This window comes from Oenanthe melanoleuca, chromosome Z (genome assembly GCF_029582105.1).
Source record: "Oenanthe melanoleuca isolate GR-GAL-2019-014 chromosome Z, OMel1.0, whole genome shotgun sequence".
NCBI classification, from domain to species: domain Eukaryota; kingdom Metazoa; phylum Chordata; class Aves; order Passeriformes; family Muscicapidae; genus Oenanthe; species Oenanthe melanoleuca.
In genome coordinates, this window is record NC_079362.1 from 4,528,590 (window position 1) to 4,545,922 (window position 17,333).

A 17,333-nucleotide genomic window follows, 5' to 3' on the forward strand; every position below is an offset into this window, starting at 1 on the left:
CCCCAAAGTCAGAGCCAAACATCCCCCAGCTAGGCAAAGGATACACCCCATGAGCTGACCTGTGGTTCTTTTTGCATGACCATGGGGAAGACATGGGAAAATGGGATGGGAAACCCACTTCTGTCCTGGCAGCATGGGTGCGTCAGCTCAGGGAGGGAAATGCTAACCGAGGGAACCGTGCTAAGATGAAGGTAGCCTCAACCTCCCATGGTAAAGGTGCAGGGTATCACAGAAGGGAGGATGATCTGTCAGATCCCCTGGAAGGAGCCTCCACTATGTATGCCCAGGAAAGAAATAATAACCAGGGCTAGAGGGGCCCTGCCTCTAGCCAGGGAGAGGCATGGGATGACAGGATCTATTGGACAGTGTGGGTGCGATGGCCTGGCACATCAAAGCCACAGGAACATAGAGTACTAGTTGATACTGGTTCACAATGCACCCTGATACCATCAGAACACGTGGGGAAGGTACCTGTTTCTATTGTTGGGGTGACGGGGGGATCACAGGAATACACTTTGCTGGAAGCTGAGATTAGCCTGACAGGGAAGGGATGGCAGAAACATCCTATTGTAACTGGCCCAGGGGCACCATGTATTCTAGGCATAGACTTCCTCAGGAATGGCTGCTACAAAGACCCAAAGGGGTTCAGGTGGGCTTTTGGAATAGCTGCTGTAGCAACAGAGAGCATTAAGCAGTTGAACACTTTGCCTGGACTATCAGAAAACCCATCTGCAGTGGGGCTCCTGAAAGTGACAGAGCAGCAGGTACCAATTGCCACCATGACAGTGCACCGCCGGCAGTACCGGACAAATCGAGATGCTGTGATCCCCATCCACAAGATGATCCGTGAGCTGGAGAGCCAAGGGGTGGTCAGCAAAGCCCACTCACCCTTCAACAGCCCCATCTGGCCTGTGCTGTCTGACGGAGAATGGAGATTGACTGTGGACTATCGTGCCTTGAATGAAGTGACTCCACCGCTGAGCGCTGCCGTGCCGGACATGCTGGAGCTGCAGTACGAGCTGGAGTCCAAGGCAGCAAGGTGGTATGCCACCATTGACATCGCCAATGCGTTTTTCTCCATTCCTTTGGCAGCAGAGTGCAGGCCTCAGTTTGCTTTCACCTGGAGGGGCGTGCAGTACACCTGGAACCGACTGCCCCAGGGGTGGAAACACAGCCCCACCATCTGTCATGGACTGATCCAGGCTGCACTGGAAAAGGGTGAGGCTCCAGAACATTTGCAGTACATCGATGACATCATTGTGTGGGGGAACACAGCAATGGAGATATTTGAGAAGGGAGACAAGATCATCCAGATTTTGCTGGGAGCCGGTTTTGCCATTAAAAAGAGAAAAGTCAGAGGACCTCCCCGAGAGATCCAGTTCCTGGGAGTGAAGTGGCAAGATGGACGGCGCCAGATCCCCACTGAGGTCATCAATAAGATCACTGCAATGTCTCACCAACAAGCAAGAAGGAAACACAAGCTTTCCTAGGTGCCATAGGCTTTTGGAGAATGCACATCCCTGAGTACAGCCAGATTGTGAGCCCTCTCTACCTGGTCACCTGCAAGAAGAACGATTTCCACTGGGGCCCTGAGCAGCAGCAAGCCTTCGCCCAGATCAAGCAGGAGATCGCTCATGCAGTGGCCCTTGGCCCAGTCAGGACGGGGCCAGAGGTAAAGAATGTGCTCTACTCTGCAGCCGGGAACCATGGTCTGTCCTGGAGCCTGTGGCAGAAGGTGCCTGGTGAGACCCGAGGCCGACCCGTGGGATTCTGGAGCAGAAGTTACAGAGGATCTGAAGCCAATTACACTCCCACAGAGAAGGAAATCCTGGCTGCCTATGAAGGAGTTCAAGCTGCCTCAGAGGTGATTGGCACAGAAGCACAGCTTCTCCTGGCACCCCGACTGCCAGTGCTGGGGTGGATGTTCAAAGGAAAGGTTCCCTCTACCCACCACGCCACCGACGCCACATGGAGCAAGTGGATTGCCCTCATCACGCAGCGCGCCCGTATTGGCAACCCGAATCGCCCTGGGATTTTGGAGATAATTACAAACTGGCCAGAAGGTGAAGATTTTGGTCTCACTGATGAAGAGGAGCAGAAACAAGTGACCCGGGCTGAAGAAGCCCCACCATACAACCAACTGCCAGCAGATGAAAAATGCTACGCCCTTTTCACCGACGGTTCCTGTCGCATTGTGGGGATGAACCGGAAGTGGAAAGCAGCCGTATGGAGCCCCACACGACAGGTTGCACAAGCTACCGAAGGAGAAGGTGGATCAAGTCAACTTGCTGAGCTCAAAGCTGTTCAGCTGGCCTTGGACATTGCTTAGAGAGAGAAATGGCCAAAGCTCTACCTTTACACTGACTCCTGGATGGTAGCCAATGCTCTGTGGGGGTGGCTGGAGAGGTGGAAAAAGGCTGACTGGCAACGTAGAGGAAAACCAATCTGGGCTACTGATGAGTGGAAAGACATTGCCACTCGGGTAGAGAAGCTACCCGTGAAAGTCCGTCATGTGGATGCCCATGTTCCCAAGAGTTGGGCTAATGAAGAACACCGGCATAACGAGCAAGTAGATCAGGCTGCACAGATAGAGGTCTCAAAGATAGACTTAGATTGGGAACACAAGGGAGAATTGTTCCTAGCTCGATGGGCCCATGATGCCTCGGGTCATCAGGGCAGAGATGCCACCTACAAGTGGGCACGAGACCGAGGGGTGGATCTAACCATGAACAGCATCTCCCAGGTTATCCACGACCGTGACACGTGCGCTGCCATCACGCAGGCCAAGCGGGTGAAGCCCCTCTGGTATGGGGGGCGGTGGTCCAAGTACAAGTACAGAGAGGCCTGGCAGGTTGACTATATCACACTGCCTCAGACCCACCAAGGCAAGCGCTACGTGCTGACCATGGTGGAAGCCACCACCGGATGGTTGGAGACCTACCCTGTACCCCACACTACTGCTTGTAACACCATCCTGGGGCCTGGAAAAGCAGGTCCTCTGAGAGAATTGAGTCAGACAACGGGATCCATTTCAAGAACAGCCTTATCAACACATGGGCCAGAGAACATAGCATTGAATTGATATATCATATGTCTTACCATGCACCAGCTGCTGGGAAAGTTGAATGGTGCAACGGCCTATTCAGGACTACTCTGAAGGCACTTGGTGGGGGAACCTTCAAGAACTGGGAAAGAAACTTAGCAAAGGACACCTGGATGGTCAACACCCGAGGGTCCATCAATCGAGTTGGTCCTGCCCAATCTGAACCCTTGCACACAGTGGATGGAGATAAAGTCCCTATGGTACACATGAAAGGTATTTTAGGAAAGACCCACCTCAGGCAAGGACAAATCCATCTGTGGGATTGTCTTTGCTCAAGGACCTGGTTACACTTGGTAGGTAATGCGGAAAGATGGAGAAACCTGCTGTGTACCACAGGGAAACCTAATCTTAAAAGAGAACTGAGTGTAAGTTTTCATTGTAGAGTTTAAAGAGGGTATTGACTTGGGTCTGATACAGATTGCAATAGAATAAGGGGCAGATAATGTCTTGGGTTTTAATGCAGGATGTGACCAAAAGTATGTATTCTGTTAAAACCAGGTGGGGCAGTGATCTTTATCTTTTCCACAACCCATCCTTCCTCCAGGGAAGTATCTTCTGTTAATGAGCCAGTGAGTCTCACTGCATGACTGATAAAATTACATCATCCCATTGGGAGATACCCCACTCAGGAGGAGAAGCAAAGCATTTCATACCTAGATAAGACCTGAGATTTGGAACATCAGAGCAGCCTTTTCCACTGGATTCCAGAGGAAAATCAGATCTTTCTACATCAGCACTGGACCTTCAGAGGAAAACTGCACTCTTCTCCAGGGCCACTGCTTCAACTGAACCGCATCTTTCCATCCAGGAGGATGCAGTCACCACTTAATTGGACTGCTATCAACACACTGCCTGACAGCGTGTCAGGTTCTATTCTGACTCTGTCGGTGTTTTGCAGGTTTTTGGAGGTTTTTTTAGGTTTAGTTTTGGGGTTTTTTTGTATTACTGTATTTTTATTTTCATTTTCCTAGTAAAGAATTGTTATTCTTATTCCCATATATTTGCTTGAGAGCTCCTTAATTTCAAAATTATAATAATTTGGAAGAAGGGGGTTTATATTTTCCATTATTTGGAGAGGCTCCTGCCTTTCTTAGCAGACACCTGTCTTTCACAGCAAGACAGCAACTCTATTAATTCCAGCTACCAGTTTTCCTAGATGATGCATTTGTGATTTTCAGTTGGCCACTCTCACCATGCATTGACCTAAAATTCATTGTGGGCAGGGGTGTGTTGTTCACTGACAATGGAAATTTAACCTACTCTAAGCTGAAGCAAACATTCAGCCTGATCAGACAGAAAAGGAGTAACAACAGTGATGCAGTGATGGGCGTATGTCAGAAGCGTCAAAGCAATTCCAGATATTCTCATACATGTATCCTCTGGGAGTTTACTTTTATTTCAATTAGGTATGAACAAAATCACATTAGTGTTGTGCTTTCAATCCATGGAAAGCAAATTATTTTGTTTACAATGTACAAGGAAGAAAACTGTAAGGAGTATCATGTTTAATACTGCCATGCTAGGTAGGTCTGGAGTTCGTGCTGTGTGGCAGTGACAGGATACATCTAGTCTGTCAGCATTACTGATATAACTGGGGTACATACAGAAACATTTCCCACATCCCTACCAAGAGACTACTGAGACTTTTATAAACTGCTACTGAATACCTCATGGGGTATAATACCTTGAAAACTAAAGAAGCTAATCTTAGCTATATAGTCACTCTGTAGATACCTGCATTAGTTCCACTCTACACCCAACTGGCAAAATTACCAGTTGTGCAAGATGGGGCCTGGTTGCTCGTGAGAAAATGGATTACTCTGCAGCCCAATCCTGTAGGAAAGGGGTCTACTAATTTCCAAGAGGGGTAGGGGAACTTCCCCAGCTTAAAGCTGTTCATTTATGCTTGGCTCATTGGAGCACAGCAAACTCATAGGAGCATCTAATTTTTTTCAAAGTTTAGTGTTTGATTGATTTGTTTGCTTCAGTTCAGGTCAGATCAACTCAAGATACAATAGCTGCCATTCTGCAGTTCACAATGTTGAAGGAATATGTGTGGAATAACTGAATAAAACACTCAGTAAATTCAAGTAATTGAAAATCTCATTTTAAAAACAGCTTTCACTTTTCAGAATAGCTCCACAACAAATGTGAGACTCTTGTAAAAGGAAATGTGAGATGAGGCTACGAGTCACTACTAGAAAAATTAACAGAAACTAAAAAATAAGATCATTAATGGATACTTGGGTAAAAAAGCCACTGCTTTGGAAATAGTTAAACAGAGGAAAATTCTGCCTCACATATTTATTAGTGTTCTTAAAAGAGGTCAAGCATATAGACAGAGATGGGTAAATAGATACAGTCTGGTTGAACTTCCAAAAGGCTTTTGACAATGTCCTTCACCAACAGGTTTTAAGAATTTAAGTACCCATTGCAAAAGGCCTTTGCAGTAGTAAGCAATCAAAACCCCAAAAACCAGAAAGCAAAGCTTAGGAGTTACTTTTTTACTACATAGCAATTTACTTCATTTACTAGTTTTGAGTTCCTTTTTTATTACATAACAATTAGTTTCTTGCCATGGGTGGAGGTTCCAGATGGAGTTCTGTTGGGTTCCATTGAAGAACCTCTTCTGGAACCCACATTATTTAATTACAAAAAATACGCACGGGAAAAAGAGTGAACAGTGAGGTGTAGATGTCAGCTATGACAGATATAAAAACTGGAACAGCTGACTGTGCATGAACTGCAAAAGGACACTGCAAAACTGAGTGACAACAATATCAAAATAAACCAAATACAGACAAAAGGAGATTAACTTATATACAAACCAAACGTCACACTAAAACAAACTGTTCAGAGCTGCCCAGTACTGTCCCATTAAAGAGTGATAATCACAAGGTTATGGCAAACTGTCAGCTTGATGTAAGTCCCACAATAAATTACATACTAGACATTAGTTATAATATGAAGAATGAAGCAGAGTACGTGAAACTAAGAGAATAATGAAAGGTTTTGTCACACTAAGTACTGTGTAGTTCTAGTTCCCTGTATTCAAAGAGGACATAATGGACTTGAAAAAGTTTCCAAGTAGGAAAAGAAGAAAAGACAAAGATACGGCACAACAGAAGTTGTATGAGGAATAGCCAAGTAAACTAAGATCATTCAGAGTCTAGGTACAACATAATTTAGGAGCAAATATTTGAAGTCTAAAAAATAATGTATGGTGTAAGAGTGGACAAAAATCATCTTTCACCATCTCTTTCAGTAGCCATGTGACAAAGCTAGTAAGTAACAAGCAAAAGAGAGGTGCGTCTTCACACAGCACAGTAGCAAATTTTAAAAATCCTTGCCACAGAATATTGTGGGTGCTAAAAGTTTAGTTTTATTTCAAATAAAATGAATCTGGACAAAGCAAACATTGAGAATTTCACAGCTGAAGGGAGTGTCAGGGAGAAGGATCTGATGCTTGTTTTGCTCTTCCTCGCCCAGGACAGTAACTTAATAACACTGGCTGTGCCTATGGTAATGGCATCTAGACAGATCTTCTATTAGACTCAGAATGGCCTTCCATCCTTTTAGGTCTATTTGAATGAGGGCTTTTTAGGTGAACAAAACTGTTACAGGATCTACTCATCTATGCCCTAGATGTCATTCTAGTAGCTTTAAAGGTGCAACACAGCATGTGTTTTCTTTCCTGTCTGTTTTTAAGACATCAGGTTACTGTGTAAATATGTCCCACAAAGAAAGGCTCCATAAAAGAAAAGGAAATATTCTCTAGGTTTATCCAGAGGCAGAACTACTGACAGACAACAAAGAGAATGGAAATTTTCAGTTCCCTTGAAGTTGCAAAATACAGCTTGGAGACTAACTAGCAAATTAGATAAGAGAATGTAAAAGTAGGCAGACATAACATAGCTAAACATAGCTAGAACCAGTGGATAAAAAGATAATGAGGAACCCAGTAGGTTTTGTGGCAAAGTTATGTAACTAGAAACAACTGCACACGCCCTCAGAGAAGTTCCAGGCAAGCTTTACAATACTGGGGGCACTCAGTGAATACGACCACTAGAGACTCCCTGAAAATTGGCTCTAGGAGAAGTGAAGTGCATATATTAGCTAGGAAGTACATTGTAATGAATATGTGTGATCATGATGGAATAAATACCTTGTTGTGAAGTTTTACGAAACACATTGGATTAGAGGAAAAATCCTCTGAAGGTGTCCAGCACTGTAATAGAGAATGCCTGCATCCTAATTCTTCAAATTATGTTAGAAAGTTTACTTTCAAGCTGTTTTCAATATCACTACATGCTACCACTGAGTAACTATATATTTCTAAAAGGAGAATATTATCCAATTCTAGGCTTGACTTTCAGACACACAGCACTATTCTGTAACACTTCTGTAACTGCCTTCTGAGCACTCTTACACAAAACTCATTGGTTTTGTTCTAGTTTGAATAAAATACATAGCACAGATTTTAACTGTGACTTGCAGCATCTCTCAACTCCAATCTGGCCCCAGAATATAAACTTAAGTGATGCCTGTTACCTGCTGGCACAGAAACATCCTAAAAAGAAAAAAACAAAGAGGAAAAAAATGTAATTTGGGCAAAGATGAGCCCTTGCTGATGGCTGTCCAAAGTATGCCATCCCCCTTGGGATCAGGTTCATTGTATTTGGAAGAGTCAGTGCATACAATCTTTTCTTTCCTGATTTGTTTAAAACTGTATATTCCATCTTGCTTGATTAACATGCTTTTTACAATCACACCTCCATTGTGCAACATCTTGTAATCCACAAGAATGTCCACAACAAGCTGTTCTGGCAGGACTTCATCCTGTAGTTCTCATACTCTGCTGGACTTGCCAATGTTGCATTCCGAACAGTTTTTCATTCTGCAAATATCAATCGAATTTGGCCCAGTACATTGCCAAATAAACACTTACTGTCTTAAGGTATGTATCTTTGGCAAGCAGGATTCTATTTGATCATTTCTTTTCCTGTGTTTGGCAGGTGACAAAGAGTACCACATGATACGGTTGACTTGTATTTCCCCACTTGCTGATTTTACAATTGATTATTTGGACAAAGGTATATTGGTCAATCACAGAAGCACAGAATATAGCTGTAAAACATGCAAATATGACACTGGAAGTGTCTAGCCTGACAATGAGCTTTATTTATGCCACTCTACAAAGGAGTGGGGAGGTTGTTTACAAGCAAGACATAATTTCTGGTCAAGGCAAACAGATGTCAATCAAAACACAGTAACTATGATGATTGTAGGAGTGGGAAGTCTATCTTCTAATAGGAAACCAGAATGAAAATAAAGACTGGCCCTGAAATTGTAGTGGAGAGACAGACTAGCCATTTAAGCACGAAAGCAGATATATAACACTGGCCATGACTAAACTTAGTCTATAAGTTGGAAAAAAAAATCACTTTTAGAACTGGTTCACTTCAGACTAGTTTAAAACTGTAGTAAAAAATCTACTTATAAACATCTTAAGGTACACATCACTCATGATTCTGTCCAATTCAATATTCTTCAGATTTCTATATTTATTATTTATGCTTATTTTGAGCAGATGCTTTGTAAATTAAAAAGTTTATCTATCTTCAAGTACTACTTGAGTAATAGTACAAAATTCCTGAAGCAGGGCACAGAATTAAACTATGGAACCATAGGTCAAAACTTTATAAGCAAGACTGATTTATCTATTTATTACAGCAGGACAGCAAACAATTACCTGCCACAGTTCCTCTTGAAATTGTTTTGATCAATATTTCATCTAGTGACCTGAATACTGGCATAGAAAAAACACCAACTAAACATAACATACATAAAGACAAATTATATGCTAGTATGTTGAGAGGCAGGAACAGAATTAAAAGCAAACTGGCACTTTAACATGTGGTCTGGAGAGGCAGGACAACAATCAGCAAATGCATAAACAAAGTACTACACCTATAGCAACCTGCTGAATAAATTCAGACTGGAGAACAGTGGGCTAGCAGCATCAGCCTGTGAACCATAGCAGATCACAGGCTGAGCTCCATCAAGAATGTCATACTGCTACAAGATAGACAAATGCCATAATGGGTTACATAAATAGGAGTGGTTTCTTTCCTGAGCACAGATGAAGGAATCCTTACGCTGTACTTAGCTGTAATGTTCTGGCAGCTCCTTGCTCAAGATAAGGATCTCTTAGAATGACCAGAGTCAAACAGCAAGACTGGTCAGTGAAAGCCTCACTTACATAAAACAAAGGAAAAGACGGAACTTGGACGAAAAACACAAAACTCTGGAAGAGGGAGATGCTACAACTTTTCTGATGTTGCTACTCTTTACATTTATAGAGAAACACAAGCTTTGAATTAGACAGACTAATACAGTTTCGACTTCACTAGGGCAAAGAGCATAAACCACTAGCTGCACTGGCACTGTGGAACTCCCTCACTGAAGACCTTCAAAAACTGGTTATATATCTGCCAGGAAATGTGGGCATAGCTGGTTTTCCTTAAAGGCACTTCAATGGACAAACCAATCTGTAGTGATTTCCCTCTTGCCTTTCATTTCTACAGCTTTAGCCATTGTCAGTCAGAGGTTGTCATACCAGACATAAATGCTGTCATACCAGAGGTAAGATGCACTATGGATTTACCTCAATATGTTTTGCAGATTTTTTCCAGTTCTTCCATTTAACCCAGTCTAGTCCACTTCTGCACTTTGTTTGAGAGAAGCAGTTTGCACAAACATTGCCAGCTGTAAACTGGGCTTGCAACTAATTTGTATTTTCAAGAATAACAATTTAGTTTGTGCTTGCCTAAGGGCTTTAAACAATAAAAAAATCACACAATTTGTAGTTTGGCCACTACACTGTTAAACAAGATTATCATCCTCCCTCATTTTGTAACTACAAACAAACACTCCTAGATTGCCTGCATGACCAGAAGCCATTCCTTTTCTTCATCCAGCTCCTAATGAAAAGCCCACACTTACTAGTTCTAAAATCTATTCTCTCTCCTTCCTCCCTATTTTTAACTGCAGAGATGAAAGAACTACCACTAAATATTAAGAAATAGCCACAGGATACACTTTGTATTCTCCAGTATGTTCAGGTGTACTGGTTTTGTGGTATTATGAGCATTTGCAAAAATTTTGTTTCAGGACTTACATTTTTCAAATACTTGTCTACTGTGGTTATTCTCTACCACCCCTAAATGTACTTTTTTCCTCCTGTATGTAAGAGAAAATTCAGTTTTCCTTGGCGTATTTGTGTAATCCTACTTTATATATCTGCATATGCATACAACTTAGAGTACACCTAGCTTTAATTCTTTTAATACCACTGTCTTGATACTTGTATCCTTAGTACTCAGGACTTCATTAAACTTATTACAGGCATTAAATTTTAATAAGGTATACTCTGTTTCAATGCTGTGCACACACAGGCTCTTAAGAGGAATGTTTCTTCTATTATTCATCTGTATTATGGGGTACATGAACTTCTTTGCACAAAGGCCTATCATCTTGCTTTTTTGAGTCATCCTTGTAAAGTGGTGGAGACTTTTGGCAGCAAACTCCTTCCTCAGGAGAAGACAACAACATTAGTTTAGGGTTTTTATCTCAAAATAAGTTCCTTTTTTCCTTAACTGATCCCTTATCTTGCAATTTGAATTAGTGTGCAAAATTTACTTCTGCCTTCCATCCGGAATAGACTTTGCAAATGAAACACAGCCATTCCTCTCATTCTTTCTATCAATTGACCTTGTTACACATCATCTTCTCTGTGACACCAATGGAATGTCAGGTTTGAAATGAACTGTTGAAATTAACAGGCTTGAAATATTATTTACTAAAACTTTGTGTGATCTGCTGGCTTTAAACCAATATTCCCAATTAAAACATACAAACCCACCACAAAACAGTTACAGGCATGTGATATCAGCATTTACACTATTTAGAAAACCAAACCTGTCTATCTTACTATGATTTCTGAGGCACAGCTTAAGCCTTTTGGCTAATAGTGCCTATTCTCTGCAGAAAGAAAATTGTACAGATAGGGTGGTCTGTCACTTGGAAAGGGCAGGGAATACTACTCAATTCCAAAAGAGATCAGAAAAGTAAAAGTTCTGGAAGAATACTATTAGAAGAAGAAAGACGTAATGTGAAGTGCTAACCCATCCCCAGCTCTTGCCTAGAATTAAGAAAGAAAAAAGGAAGAACAGGATCTAAAGTTTACTACTGCAGCATTTGTCTCCCTTTTTGCAATCACAGATATCTTTATCTCTTCCGTTCTCGTATCACCTTTGGGGTATCAACTGTTTGTTTCTCCCATGCTCATGAACCTTTAAGAAAAATCCACTGCCTGAACAAGAAACTCCTGGAATCTGATGACAGCAAATAGTCACAATATTTAAACTGACTATACAGAATGCTACACAGACTATATGCCTAATCCTTGACAGCTGCCAACAGTGAAAGAAATGCTCCTGAATGTCAGTGACGGATACATTTCTCTAAGGTAAGATCTGTTTTGTGCAGCCACTGCAAAATTAGAAAACAAGCCAGCAAAGAGGCACTGGGGGATGCACTATACCTCAAATTGCTCCATCCAGCACGGAACTTAGAACAACCCCCTGGCTGCTTTATGTTATGCTGTCTTATCACAGTCCCAGAGGGCTTGCAAGTCCAGACCACTGTCTTAGAAGACCCATGCAAAAAGAAAAATGCAACCCTCTTTCTTGCTAGAGAAACTACTAATTGCACTTCAAGGATAGAACAGAACAACCTACATAGGAAAAGGAGGAAAGAAGTTAATTCTATGCATTTCAGTCCTGATATTACATGTTTGTGTAATTTTAAAGTCCAATGAAACACAGAAGACATATCTCTAATTGGTAATACAGGAAATACAAGATAAACAAGAAGTATGTCAGAGCAAATTGTAGGAAACAGGAAACAGAACATGTAGCCTGGAAAAACATAGTGTTAAAGAGGACTTTTTTCTCTGTTGTGTTGTGATTCCTAAAAATGGAAATTTCCTCTTTTCAATGAACAGAGAAGCTAAAGCTTTGAGTTTCATAATAAGACACTAAGAAGTCTGAGAGCAACAAAAGTTTACCAGAAGCTGTGAGAGAGAGTTTTCAATTGCTGACCAGCAGGTCATCTCAAGGCCTCTTTCAAGAGCCTCTTCTGGCATCTATTTCTGATTGACTTGTCCAGTCATTCAGCAAGCCTTTGCAGGTTTGTCGTGGCAATGAAAATTAATTAAGAGGTATTTCAAGACTCAACTGGACATTCTCCAAATCACACAAGCATCAAAAAACAGTAAGCTGAATTCCTCCTGTTACCAGGAATGCACTAAATAACAGGGAGAAGGGATGTTGGCCAGTATTTACAATTCAGAGCCTTCCTGGGTCTACCATCTTGTCTCCACTGATAAATTTAACGTACCTTTCAATGCTGTTTTTCCACAAACACAAAATTAACAGAATGGTCAGTGAAAATAACTCCTCTTTTCCACTCTTCCCTTCAGCTCTAATCATGCAATTTACTGCTGTTGGAATGCTCCTGGTTTGCAACTACCTGACTTCCATTTTTAGATTCACTACTTCTTATCTTGAATATTTTAAATAGGTTATTTTTCTGGATAATTTGTAAGTTGGAACTTTGCACCAGCTGCAGGTGACCAAAGCAATTTAGCTTTTTGCACTTTCTTTTTAAAGGTGAGCTCATAAATTTCATGTAAGCAAAAATACTGTGCCTATTGTGTAACACTAAAAAAATTATTTTTGGTGTCTATTGCTTTCAGAGCATATTTGGCTAAGAGAATATCTCTCAACACCTCACACAAAACAAATTTTTTAATTACTTGCAATTGTGTCTCAATAATAGCCAGCAAATTATTGTCCCGTTCTTATCTTCTTTTTGCACTTCCGTTTTTGTGTCAAATATTTTCCTGCTTTTTCAGATTTATGAAAAAGGCTCGCTATGGGCAAGTCCACCTCATCTGCCCAAACTGCTCCTAGTTCCCTTTCTCCAAAAGTTAATACCTTACTCTGTTTACCTGTCTTTACCTAGACACACAGTCTATTCTTTTTTCATCCATATACCTTGAAAAGTATTTTCCTGCTTTTAATTACTTATAGTCTCTGTTTTCTCTGTTCTCATCTGTATATCTAATCTGTAATTTAGCCATTATTGGTATCTCATAATTGTATATAGACACTCTCACTGACACATAAGAAACAACAGAGGCTTACTACATTCTTTCCTTAATTCAAGATGGGATTTACAAATGCAAAGTACAAAAAGGCAGGCTCTGCGCTGACCAGCCAGCCTGACTAAAGAAAAAATGGAGAAAGGTGCATCCTGCAACTGACTGTTGCTTATTTTGGCACTATAAGGGCCCAGACAGGAATACAAACATCTTGAACAAAAAAAAAAAAAAAAAAAAAAAAAAAAAAAAAAAAAAAAAAAAGAAAAAGTGTAATTCTAAAAAGAAAGCCAATGCAAAAAACCCCATGATTCTAGAATGATAGTTCCCAACTAGTACTTCAATTTTGACATGCAACTTTCCTCACAAATTTTAGTGCCTCCATCTGGAAGCAGTACTGCCTGCTTGCTTAAGCACTCCATGACAGAAGTTGGTACTCAGTTTTTCTAACTGCATCTTTACACACACATCATGTTTTGTGCTACTCCAGTGACATTTTCCAGCTTTTCTGATGTAAATTATTTATCTTAAATGACCACACAGCTGTCCTATTCAGGCTTGCAATGAGTGGGAACATTGAGATGTACTTTAAACTTCTGATTCAATCATGTAGTAAGTGGGAACTCATTTTGAAACACAATAATAATCGGGTCCTGCTTTGATTTGGTTGATATGAAAAGCCTGGAGTGTAAACACAGCTGCGTTTTTGTAAATCTCATGTATAAAAGGAAGCCTTCTGTACCTGTAAATGCTCATTTCTAACCTTTCAATTCATGTAGAATAAACTACTGTCTAGAAAGAATGTAGTTGGGATATTTGCACGCAAGCATGCAACAGGACTGTTTATTTTTCAGGCGCTCACCTTGTAAACCCTACATATGCATCTCGTATTTTGAGTACAACTGCGAGGAAAGCCTAGCACACGGAGCATAAACTTCTCAAGAAAGAGTGATGTTGGGACGTTTTAAAGCGAGCTGTGCCTAACTGTAGAAGGGGACATGGGATCCAGCGAGAAGAACCAGGTGTCTGAACCTGACTGGATCCCAGAATTTTGGGACGCGGCTGATATCTGGATCTAGCCGAGCCCAGGTGTGGCCGCGGCCCCCCCAGCGCGCTCCCGCTCCGCACAGAGCGCCGCCGGCAGCCGCACGCCTGGCAGCCGCTCCGGGACACCGCCACCTCCTCCTTCCGCACGCCGAGCCAGCGCGGGGGTCGGGACGCCACGTCCCGGCTGCCGGGGAGACCGGCGCTCGCTGCACGGCGAGCTCTCGCACCAGCGCCTTCCAGCTCGGGAAGGGGACGCGGGAACCCGCCGCCGAGCGCAAAGTTCAGCCGCCGCCAAGGCAGCGAGGCGGCGCGCAGAGCCGCGGCGGGACGCCCCCCGGCGATGCCCTCCCCCTCCCGCCCCGCGGGCGGCTCCCTGGCCCGCGCCCCGTTTCTCACCTGGCTAAGAAGGGGAAGGCCACGGCCCCGGGCTCTCCGGCATACCTGTCCCCGCGCATCACCTCCCGCGGCCCGCGGCGGGGCCTGCGGCGGGGCCGCGCTCGGGCAGCGGCCCGGGGCCGCCCGTCCCCTGCCCTCCTCGCTGTCCCTGCTCTGGCGGCGCGGGGCGGCGGCAGCGGACCCTGCCCGCCCTCCCGCCGGCCGGCCGCAGCGCCGGTGCCCGCTAGGAAGTAGTTGCGAGTAGCGTTACCTGTCCTATATTGACGTATCCGTATTTGCTCGCTATCCTGTTGGCCTCCGGGAGCCCCCCGGTTATCCGCACAGCCCAGTGGTTGGTGTAGAGGCGCGTCCTGCAGGCGGGCAGCAGGAACCCCAGCACCAGGGTGAGCCGGCAGAGAAGGTCCCCGCCGCCTCCGCCTCCCCAGCAACAGCGGCGCTTCCAGCCCATCTTCTCCTCCGCACGCAACCCCCACAAAACTTCTCCTTCCTTCTTCCGAGGCCCTTGTCCTCCCCTCCGGGCCGCTCCGGCGGTACGTCCTCCGAAGTTAGCCCGAGGAAGAAACTAGGAAGAGCCTGGAGTAGTGCATTGAACCGCCCGGGGGTTAAATGATGAGGGGCTGGGAATAGTGGTTCTGGTCAGTGATTGCTGCTGTGCCCTCTTCCCGCCGCTCTCCGGGGATTAAGTAACTTGCTTGTGAGAGCTTCTCTCACTGTTCTGAGCGCCAGCTTCTCCCTCTATCCCTAGCTACATGGGAAGTCGTCTCTCCGCGGGGAGGAGGGGTCCTTCTCCCTCTCTCTACGTTTCCCTCCTCTCTGACTTCCTTCCCCCTGCCAGCGGTCTTCTGCCTCCTCTACCGCGTCTGGCTTTTCTTCGCCTCCACTCGCTCCCTCTCTCCGGAATCCGGGAGCAGTGAGGCTGCGACGGCAGGCGATGTGTGAGTGTTGGCAGCTCAGAGCCTCAGCGCACTCCGACTCGGCCACCTCCCTCTCCCCTCCCTCCTCCTTCTCCTCCGCCTCCTATCCCCGCCCTCGCTCCCGCAGCGCCGAGGGCCAGGGGAAATGGCAGCCGTGTCGGCGCCGGGTTGCCTCTCTCTCCGCGCTCTTGGGCCCCGGGCTACTGCTGGTCTCGTCAGCCGCCGCCCCCGAGCGCTGTCCCTGCCCCCCCCCGGGCCCGGAGGCCGCCGCCCGCCGGCGGGGCCGCAGCAGATGCGGCGAGGTGCGAGGCCTGCGGCAAGGCCTCGTGTTCCGCACCGCCGGCGCCTCCGGGCCCTGCGCCCGCGGGCCGCCCGGGGCCGGGAGGGGCCGTGGGAGAGCCCCAGCTGCTCCGGGAGGCCGGGTCTGCCCTGGCCTGCCGGCCCCGGGAGGCACTGCCCGGCCGCCCGGCAGGGCAGGAGCAGCCCCGCGCTGCCTCTCCGCCACACACCGTGTGCCCGTGTGCTGGCCGCGCTTCACATACACTGCACGTTGTCATTTAATGCGGCCCGTCTGACCGCGGTCACCACCCTCAAAGAGAAAAGTGGGTGGCTGCCGCTTTGGCAGAACAGTGGTCCAGACCCAGACAGAGAGGACAGAGCTGCTGCCCCCTCATCCATGTCTCCATGCAGCGTTGCCACAGCTCTGCAACCTGCTTCCATAAGCAGAGCGCCTCTGGGCATAGAAAAGATGCAGCTGGTCATGGGCATCTGTCTCAGGCGCTGGCTGGGGCGGGAGAAAACTCACTACATGATTGAATCAGAAGTTTAAAGTACATCTCAATGTTCCCACTCATTGCAAGCCTGAATAGGACAGCTGTGTGGTCATTTAAGATAAATAATTTACATCAGAAAAGCTGGAAAATGTCACTGGAGTAGCACAAAACATGATGTGTGTGTAAAGATGCAGTTAGAAAAACTGAGTACCAACTTCTTTCAGCTTGTTTAACTGTCTAAGCGTTTGAGCTACCTTAATAGTTTTGGGCTACCTGTAGATCTACTTCGTTGTGCAAGAAGGTTAAAACAGTCGGTCCAACAGGCGTCCTGCGGATCTGTTGCAGGTTTTGAAGGAATTTGAACACGTGAAGCGCCATTGCAATGCGCTAACGTAAATCAGTGAATTATTTCTTTGAGGAAAAGGTGTTGGCAAAGGTGACTGACTTTGTAGGCAAAAGTTGGGGAGTTGTCACTTTTTCAGTGAACTATGAGAAATTCAATATTTTACAAAAGGTCATAGAGTAACATGGAATTCCTTTTTTCTTCCACCAAAGCCTAAGTCCCTACCTTTAAAGCAGCTATTTTCCTACAAAAGTAGAAATAGTGAAACACAGAAAGCCAGAGAGGTGTCTTCCACTTTGGGTGATTCTCTGCTTTAGGTTCATTAATTTTTCCCTTATACATCCATATTATACTGGTGATTAACATCTTCCCACATCTTTTGATTGTTTTTGAAGAGTAGAAAGGGGGGAAAATACATTCTTTGCTTCCCTGTTTGCTTGATGTCTCTGAGAATTTATTTGCCAGTGATTGCCTCATCTCAGTAAGTATTTTTTTCTGTAGTTTGTATGATGATTTTGTCAGCATATTCCAA

At 44.6% G+C, this 17,333-nt stretch overlaps 1 protein-coding gene across 2 annotated transcripts in view; it reads right to left on the minus strand.

The window, feature by feature from the left end:
• PCSK5 (proprotein convertase subtilisin/kexin type 5) overlaps positions 1 to 15,770 on the minus strand; it is a 233,322-nt gene extending 217,552 nt beyond the window's left edge. For both annotated transcript variants that reach the window (XM_056514814.1, XM_056514815.1), the window contains exon 1: positions 15,022 to 15,770. In XM_056514814.1, coding sequence (XP_056370789.1) covers positions 15,022 to 15,219 — 198 coding nt within the window. In that variant the 5' untranslated portion in view covers positions 15,220 to 15,770. The remainder of the gene's footprint in view (positions 1 to 15,021) is intronic.
• Positions 15,771 to 17,333: the final 1,563 nt, after the last annotated feature.